The sequence below is a fragment of the Squalius cephalus genome (genome assembly GCF_949319135.1).
Source record: "Squalius cephalus genome assembly, chromosome: 8".
Classification (NCBI taxonomy): Eukaryota; Metazoa; Chordata; class Actinopteri; order Cypriniformes; family Leuciscidae; genus Squalius; species Squalius cephalus.
Window position 1 is genome coordinate 675,141 of NC_137129.1, and position 10,000 is coordinate 685,140.

Below are 10,000 nucleotides of genomic sequence, written 5' to 3' on the forward strand. Positions count from 1 at the left end.
GCCTCTATTAGGAAACGTGAAAGACGGGACAAGCGAGAGAAGGAGGAGAAACTCAGGCATGCCTGTACCTGGAGTGAGGAAGAGGAGGATGAGGAGGAGGAGAAGAGGAGGAGAGCAGAACCACACGAGTACGAGATACACTGGAGGATCTGGAGAAACCACTAAAGAAGAGAAGGAGGAGGGCCTCACTGTTGGGTCATTCAACCCGATCTCACGGCAATTCGTACGAATTTTACAAGGTGGCTAATTCGTATGAATTCATACGACCTCACTCGTACAAATTCATAAGATTTTTGCTAAATCGTACCTATTTTACAAGTTGCCAAATTCATATGAATTCGTACGAATGACCTACCCCTGACCCCGCCCCTAAACCTACCCATCACGTGGGTTTAGACAAATTGTACGAATCTGTACGAATTTGCCACCTTTTAACCACTCGTACAAATTGATCATGAGATATCGTTAGGTCACTACAGGAAGTGATGACACCACTTCCTATCACGCCACCTAAGTGCTTCAATATTATTGGTCTGCCTGCATTGACACCATTATATGAGAACTGAACTGAGCTGGATTATGAAATCACTGTTTTCTCCAGAGCGCTGGAAACAAAGCTGAACTGTGCTGCTATTTTCTTCTAGAAACAAACTTTGTTATCTCTGTAAAGCTGCTCTGAAACACTGTAGTGACTTGATAAAGGTGACCCGAATGTCTTTTAAAACTGACATGTGTTTAAGTAAACAATGACAAAATGTTAATTTTCATGTGAATTGTTTTAAGAGAAAAATACTAGGGCAAATAACCCTTAAAAAGGAGGAGTACAATAGAGAGCATTTTTTGGTCTGCATCCAGAGACGAGGAGATGAAGAGAAGAGAAAAGAGATGAAGGAGTGAAGAGGAGAGAAGAGAAGAGAAGAGAAGAGATGGAGTGAAGAGGAGAGAAGAGAAGAGATGGAGTGAAGAGGAGAGAAGAGAAGAGAAGAGATGGAGTGAAGAGGAGAGAAGAGAAGAGATGGAGTGAAGAGGAGAGATGAAGGATAGAAGAGGATATAAGAGAAGAAGTGAAGAGTAGAGATGAAGAAGAGAAGATTAAGGAGTGAAGAGAAGAGATGAAGGAGTGAAGAGGAGAGAAGAGATGAAGGAGTGAAGAGGAGAGAAGAGATGAGAAGTAAGGAGAAGAGATGAAGGAGTGAAGAGGAGAGAAGAGATGAAGGAGTGAAGAGAGGAGAAGAAAGGAGAAGAGATGAAGGAGTGAAGAGGAGAGATGAAGGAGAGAAGAGGATAGAAGAGAAGAAGTGAAGAGTAGAGATGAAGAAGAGAAGAGGAGAGAATAGAAGAGAAGATTAAGGAGTGAAGAGAAGAGATGAAGGAGTGAAGAGGAGAGAAGAGAAGAGAGGAGAAGAGAAGAGATGAAGGAGTGAAGAGGAGAGAAGAGAAGAGAGGAGAAGAAAGGAGAAGAGATTAAGGAGTGAAGAGGAGAGAAGAGATGATGAGAGAAGAGATTAAGGAGTGAAGAGGAGAGATTAAGGAGTGAAGAGAAGAGATGAAGGGGTGAAGAGGAGAGAAGAGATGATGAGAGGAGAGATTAAGGAGTGAAGAGGAGAGAAGAGATGAGGAGGCAAGAGATTAAGAAGTGAAGAGAAGAGATGAAGGAGTGAAGAGGAGAGAAGAGAAGAGAGGAGAAGAGATGAAGGAGTGAAGAGGAGAGAAGAGATGAAGGAGTGAAGAGGAGAGTGGAGAAGAGAGGAGAAGAGATAAAGGAGTGAAGAGGAGAGAAGAGAAGAGAGGAGAAGAAAGGAGAAGAGATTAAGGAGTGAAGAGGAGAGAAGAGATGATGAGAGAAGAGATTAAGGAGTGAAGAGGAGAGAAGAGAAGATGAGAGAAGAGATTAAGAAGTGAAGAGAAGAGATGAAGGAGTGAAGAGGAGAGAAGAGAAGAGAGGAGAAGAAATGGAGTGAAGAGGAGAGAAGAGAAGAGAGGAGAAGAGATGAAGGAGTGAAGAGGAGAGAAGAGATGAAGGAGTGAAGAGGAGAGTGGAGAAGAGAGGAGAAGAGATAAAGGAGTGAAGAGGAGAGAAGAGAAGAGAGGAGAAGAAAGGAGAAGAGATTAAGGAGTGAAGAGGAGAGAAGAGATGATGAGAGAAGAGATTAAGGAGTGAAGAGGAGAGAAGAGAAGATGAGAGAAGAGATTAAGAAGTGAAGAGAAGAGATGAAGGAGTGAAGAGGAGAGAAGAGAAGAGAGGAGAAGAAATGGAGTGAAGAGGAGAGAAGAGATGAAGGAGTGAAGAGGAGAGAGGAGAAGAGAGGAGAAGAGATTAAGGAGTGAAGATGAGAGAAGAGATGATGAGAGAAGAGATTAAGGAGAGAAGAGGAGAGATTAAGGAGTGAAGAGAAGAGATGAAGGAGTGAAGAGGAGAGAAGAGATGATGAGAGGAGAGATTAAGGAGTGAAGAGGAGAGAAGAGAGGCAAGAGATTAAGAAGTGAAGAGAAGAGATGAAGGAGTGAAGAGGAGAGAAGAGAAGAGAGGAGAAGAGATGAAGGAGTGAAGAGGAGAGAAGAGATGAAGGAGTGAAGAGGAGAGTGGAGAAGAGAGGAGAAGAGATGAAGGAGTGAAGAGGAGAGAAGAGAAGAGATGGAGTGAAGAGGAGAGATGAAGGAGAGAAGAGGATAGAAGAGAAGAAGTGAAGAGTAGAGATGAAGAGAAGAGGAGAGAAGAGATGAAGGAGTGAAGAGGAGAGAAAAAAGAAGAAAGGAGAAGAGATGAAGGAGTGAAGAGGAGAGAAGAGATTAAGGAGTGAAGAGAAGAGATGAAGGAGTGAAGATGAGAGAAAAGAAGCGAGGAGAAGAGATGAAGGAGTGAAGAGGAGAGAAGAGAGGAGAAGAAATTAGAAGAGATGAAGGAGTGAAGAGGAGAGAAGAGAAGAGAGGAGAAGATATGAAGGAGTGAAGAGGAGAGAAGAGATGATGAGAGGAGAGATTAAGGAGTGAAGAGGAGAGAAGAGATGAGAGGCAAGAGATTAAGAAGTGAAGAGAAGAGATGAAGGAGTGAAGAGGAGAGAAGAGAAGAGAGGAGAAGAGATGAAGGAGTGAAGAGGAGAGAAAAAAGAAGAAAGGAGAAGAGATGAAGGAGTGAAGAGGAGAGAAGAGATTAAGGAGTGAAGAGAAGAGATGAAGGAGTGAAGATGAGAGAAAAGAAGCGAGGAGAAGAGATGAAGGAGTGAAGAGGAGAGAAGAGAGGAGAAGAAATTAGAAGAGATGAAGGAGTGAAGAGGAGAGAAGAGAAGAGAGGAGAAGAGATGAAGGAGTGAAGAGGAGAGAAGAGATGAAGGAGTGAAGAGGAGAGAGAAGAAGAGAGGAGAAGAGATGAAGGAGTGAAGAGGAGAGAAGAGATGAAGGAGTGAAGAGGAGAGAAGAGAAGAGAGGAGAAGAGATGAGGGAGTGAAGAGGAGAGAAGAGAAGAGATGGAGTGAAGAGGAGAGAAGAGATGGAGTGAAGAGGAGAGATGAAGGAGAGAAGAGGATAGAAGAGAAGAAGTGAAGAGTAGAGATGAAGGAGTGAAGAGATAATAAGATAAGGAGTGAAGAGAAGAGATTAAGGAGTGAAGAGAAGAGATTAAGGAGTGAAGAGGAGAGAAGAGATGATGAGAGAAGAGATGATGGAGTGAAGAGAAGAGAAGATATGAAGGAGTGAAGAGAGGAGAAGAGATGAAGGAGTGAAGAGGAGAGAAGAGAAGAGATGAAGGAGTGAAGGTGAGAGTGTGTGTGGATGAAAGCACTCTGCAGGAGATTGTCTTGTCATCAGATCCGAGTCGCAGAAATGCAGGAACATCTTTAAATAAAGACTTAAAATAAATCTGAAACTTCAGCACTGAATACAGGAAAGGCTGAGACTGACTGGACTGACAAGACATTTTACACAAAATATTACCAGTAAATAACCACATATATTCCAATGAAAATGAAAACTGGATAACATGAAAATAGCATTATTTAAAATGTTTCTTGTTGTATATAATGTGGGTCTAGAAGTTTTTTTGTTTTTTTTAAAGTACAACTTATTACAAACTTTGATTTAGCATATTTATGAAACATGCCAAATTGTGCCGACCTAATTTTTGTCCAGGATGTTACACAAAGAAATTATGAACACGAGAAAACAAGGGAGAACTAATGAAATATTAATAAGTGATTATGTAGTAGTCAGTGTTTGCTTTTTCTTGTGAGCTTTTTGTTTTTCTATGCATTATTTTGCATAATAATATAAAACCTGAAGCTGTAGTTTGCCTGTTTTGCCAAATAATTTAGTCAAATAATCAATACCCTAACAAAGTTTAGTGTTTTGTTAATCCCTCATATTTAAAAAAATGTTTTAATGGTTTAATTGAACTTGTAGGGTTCCTTATAGAAAATGAACCAGAACCCGACTGTTACACTACTGTGCACTTTCACATACTATTTTTTACAATATTATGCATTATGCTAGTATTTAATCTCAAGCACAGTCGCAGACACACAGGCCAGCGGCTCCAGATGATGCAAGAATATTAAAAGTACATAAGGTGCAATAATCCGCTGACTGTGTCAGTAAATAAGTATTATTAATAATAAAAGATGTTATTTCTGAAATAGAATGAGCAAAAAACAACACCAAAAACAGGACCCAGATTTCAGAGCTTTTTGGAACAAAATGCATCTACAAAAACAGAAACGCGAGAGAACTGCTGGTGTTTAAAGAATCAGATGTGCAAAAATGTGTTTGTGTATAAACTAAAGCTATCAAATCAATTACATCAGATGCCAATTATTAAGTGTTGCATATTGTGGAGTTAAGTCAGTGTACTGTCAGTGTTTTATCTTCATGCAGACTGACATCTTGGGCTGTTTCACGGTGTTTTGCTTTTCTTTCTTTAGCTTTGTCTCATACATTTGCTGATAACGTACAACTACAGACCAAGGCGTCGGACATTTCTGTTTGTCCAATAGCGCTTCACACCTGATGTGTGCCTGCGTCTCACACACACCGTTCATCAGTGTAAACTGCTTTATCAGAGACTATATGTGACCCGTCACGGAAACCAGGGACTCAAGTCGGCAGCACAACTTTCGAGCAAAATGAGAAAGAAGCTTTTTTTTTCAAAATTTGTGATTTTCGTTTTTTTGCAGAATCTGTTAGTTGAGATCACGAAGAAGCCTCTGCATGTTTGAGATAGCAGTATTGGTATATTTAAAAGCGTACATTTTGATTTTGAAATCGGCTTGTTTTTCGGAGATTCTAGCACGCAGTAGGGGCGTGTCATTGTCGGTGTGTATTTCCATACTGAATAAGCCGGCGTGGCTACTTATTATGCAGCGCTCAGGCCGGCTCTATCTGATTTCAAAATTCAATGAAGATGGACGCCAATAACAGTACAATGTCCAGCAATCGATTTAAATAGTAGGTTACATGGGGTTTAATTTGTCGTTTAACGAGATGTAGCCTAATACATGTTGTCAGTGCCAACTTATCTAAATCCGCCAACTTATCTAACATGTATCTTAATGGTCCAGTGGTAGAGCTTTCGCCAGCCGTGTCAGAGGGTCTGAGTTCGAACCCGCTCTCGTATAGGTTTTTTTTTTTTTTCGTATAGTTTTTTTCTCTCATCAAAACGATTATGTTCAGCAGTGGTTGTATATCAAGCAGGGACACGCAAACGTTTGCATTATGTTTTGTGATATTAAACAGAACGAATAGAGAGTATACGCAACGGATTGAAGCGCGCGTCGAGTGTAGACAATGGGGTGTGTGCGCGAGCCACACGAGAAAACACTGCATCTGCGCCACTGATCGCCGCGGCAACGAGCACTTTGATCACTTGATTTAAAAAAAACACATTTCAGCTAGTATCTTATTTAAAAAACGAACGAAATGAATGCTATAGCCTACTAATAGCCTACTCATACTAATATATATATATATATATCACATAGCACATCTTGTTTTTGATTTGAACATTGTCTAGAGTTTATCTTATTTTTTATTCAGTGTACACAAGAGTTGCCTATACAGTTTTATCGGTAGATGCTAAGAGACATTTATTTATATATTACCTGCAAACTTTATTTTTTATTTTTTCTTTGATGGCACATTTTCCTGGCCTTTCTGCTCCCCCCGTGCTTACAGCTTTACAGGGGGGTATGGCTTATCTAAATGAGATGTAAATGAGCCCTATTGTCACTCCCAGCAGGAGAAAGGTGAGAATCTTCAAACGCTGTTTTCTCCCCTTTGTGTGTTTTTGAGTGCCTACCTTTAAATGGCCATAACTTCTCCAAATGTTATCAGATTTCCTTGTGTTACACATCGTTGGAAAGCTTGGAGACTACACTTTCAGAATATGTGAATAACTCAAAATGCCCCAGAACCGACATGTGTCCTTACTTTCCGTGACTGGTCACATATGCTCTCTTCAGTGTGTTAGACGACACATGTGGGTGTGTGAGCTGATGATGAAGTTTTATGGCTGCATATGAAAGGGATTGCGTGTGTGCGTGTGTGTGATTGACAGGATCCGTTGTGTGTGGTTGAGAATGAATGAGAAGAATTTCACAGCGGCTCAATATAATCCATTCTCATCAGACTGATTAATGTAGAGCTACAGGAGCGTGTGTTTTCTGTCTGCCGTAGATCCATTCCAGCGTCACACCTGAGCTCTGCTGCGCAAGACACACACACACACTCACACACACACACACACACACACACACACACGCACGCACGCGCACACACACACACACACACACACACACACATGCACACACACACACACACACACACACACACACACACACACACACACACACACACACGCACACACGCACACGCACACACACACACACACACCACCTTCACAAACCATCGTGTCCCTGTGAGTTCTGCTTGTGGAATGATTTCACTTGCAGCTCTTTATTTAACACATTTTACCCTAAAAAATCAGTGCAGAAAATGATTCTAAAAAAGACTTAATATAATAAACTCAAATTAATAAAAAAATATATATTTCTATATATTCTATAGTTATCATTATAGTTATGGTTCTTGGTGTGAACGCTGATATATTTATGGTTATATTTATGGTTCTTGGTGTGAACGCTGATATAGTTATGGTTATAGTTATGGTTCTTGGTGTGAACGCTGATATAGTTATGGTTATAGTTATGGTTCTTGGTGTGAACACTGATATAGTTATGGTTATAGTTATGGTTCTTGGTGTGAACACTGATATAGTTATGGTTATAGTTATGGTTCTTGGTGTGAACACTGATATAGTTATGGTTATAGTTATGGTTCTTGGTGTGAACGCTGATATAGTTATGGTTATAGTTATGGTTCTTGGTGTGAGCGCTGATATAGTTATGGTTATAATTATGGTTCTTGGTGTGAACGCTGATATAGTTATGGTTATAGTTATGGTTCTTGGTGTGACACTGATATAGTTATGGTTATAGTTATGGTTCTTGGTGTGAACGCTGATATAGTTATGGTTATAGTTATGGTTCTTGGTGTGAACACTGATATAGTTATGGTTATAGTTATGGTTCTTGGTGTGACACTGATATTGTTATGGTTATGGTTATATGCTTACCTTCTCCAGATGAGCAATCCGACTCCGAGAGTGAGTAACATGATGAGAGCGGCCAGAGAAACAACCACAATGATCACCACTGGACTCTGTTCACTGGAGGCCAGAGCCACTGCACACACACACACACACACACACACACACACACACACGCACACACACACACACACACACACACACACACAAAGACAAACAGAAGATTGTGTTAGTATTCATGATGGCACAGGTCATTATCAGTCCTCTAAAACCACTGGAGCTTGACAAGAAGATTGATCTTTGAAGTCCTTCCTTATTTATTTTGATAGGATCCTAATGGGAATACATTTTTTGTGAGTTAAAAAGTTGCGACTTCTCTCCGAATGTTCCCACTCCATCCATCTGGACACAGAGACACTATTTACATTACATTACATTACTAAAACACTTTGGCTTTCAAATGCAAAGATGATCCCTAGTTGTGCATCAGTAAATAATGGAGGAAAAGCCTCTTTATGGGATTTTTTTTTTAAGTATATCTAAAAGTAAAACCCTGATGGGAGATTTAAGAAAGTTTTTTTTTTTGCATTATCATTGAAATTCAACAAATGAAATATTACCCAAAAGCAAAACATTGTCATTTTAAAAATTAATCTGTCATTTTTTGTGCAAGTGAGCCTTTATGTATACGTTTATATGTGTTTAGATGCATATGTTAAATAAATACGAAAAATAAAAGTTAAAAGTTAAATAAACTACTTATCAAAGGTTTAGGGTTGATAAGATTATTTAATGTTTTTTAAAGAAGTCTCTACTGCTCATTTATTCAATCAAAAATACAGTAAAAACAGTGCAATATTATTCCAATGTAAATCAGCTGTCAGTCCTAATTATAACACTTTAAAAGTCATAATAATGTTATAATATAAATAGTAAATATAGTCCAGTTTTTTCTGAATTTTTAAATAATTTTTTAAAGGTCTGATTTGTGAAAAAAATCCCTATTATCCGATTAACCATTTTCAACCTAGCGAAGGATTTTGCATTTGTGAAAAAGCCTAAGCTGTCACGAGCAAAAGCAGAGGATCTGGAGAGAGTCTCGTCCAGTCCAAATGGTTTTCCAGCAGGCAGCACACAGGGCAGCTTTGTCCTGCATAATCTAAAGCTGTTCAATAGTTGTTTGTGCGCAGAAATAAAGAGCAGGACGAGGTCACGTGTGCGTTTCCTTCCGAAGTGTTCATTCAATATGAATGCGTCCTCTTTAATTAGAGATGACAGCAAGCATCTGCACTTTGAAGCCATTGTTTCACAGTAAAGCCAGCATGTTTTCTGCACTAACATTAGTAGACACACACTCACGTTCTCCCAGTGTCTGAAGCTCCAGCGGTGAACTGAACAAACCGTAGTCCAGCGGAGGAGGAGACGAGGACGAGGAGGATGAAGAGGAGGAAGAGGAGAGAGGAGAGGAAGAGGAGGATGAGGAGGAGAGAGGAGATGAAGAGAGAGAAGCGCGCGCTGGGCTGGAGCAGGTGCGGATCAGGAACACGTAGGTGGTTCCCGGTTTCAGGTTGTTGACGCTGATTCTGGTGGCGGCCGTCTTCACCGTGGAGTAACTCTGATCCTTCTGGTCCTGGAGGAACAACAACCGCCAATCAGATCAAGAAATTATAAACATTTATAGATTAATAACACAGAATAAACATACTATATTCCCTTTCGAGGGAACTTGCTCTGAGTCGAGGACACTTTGGGAACGCCCCTGCGTGTCAGCTAGTCCGATGGCGAGAGTGAACGTCACGAGCGGGAAAGGATCGAAGCACATCCGGTCTGACCGGCGTTAGCTTCCAGCAAGCGCTCTATGTCCAAACTGTCTGTCTATTCATTGTTGTCTGTCACAAGCCTCCTAAAACAATATTATGGTAAAGAGACAGCTGTGTGCTTCTCCCTGTCCGCGCTGTTTACCGGCTGGGGATACACACGCTTTCTGTCATGTGTTTGGGAGCAGAGCATGCTATGTCAGCCTTCGAGAGGGTGACTGTCCACAGTGTGAGAGGCTTTCGCTTCGCACACTCTCGAGGAAAGTGGCCAGGCTCGGGATCCTCAGGGATCCGGACCCGCTTCTGCCGAGGCAATCGTGGATCTCTCGGCGGGGTTAAAGACGGGCCCTGCCCTTTCTCTTCCTTTACCCGGGGGATCCAGCGCTCTTTCACCGGCGTCGGGAGCCCGCTCAGGCACTTCTTCCACCCGGGGAAAGCCCGATGCTTCAGTGCTCTAATCCCGAGGAACTAGATGTTCTGAGCATTGAGGATGTAAATCGCCACGTCTTTCCCCAGCTTATGAGGAGCTGGTGGAGGTGATAACTCGTGATAACTCGTGCCGTGACTAAATTAAATATTGAGTGGCCGG

General features: G+C 41.1%; 1 protein-coding gene across 1 annotated transcript in view; it reads right to left on the minus strand.

Annotated features, from left to right (window-relative positions):
- Positions 1 to 10,000, minus strand: part of epha10 (EPH receptor A10) — a 144,573-nt gene that overhangs the window by 19,457 nt on the left and 115,116 nt on the right. Inside the window, 3 exon segments of the mRNA XM_079878905.1 lie at positions 69 to 161; positions 7,622 to 7,730; positions 8,954 to 9,224. Coding sequence (XP_079735031.1) covers positions 69 to 161; positions 7,622 to 7,730; positions 8,954 to 9,224 — 473 coding nt within the window.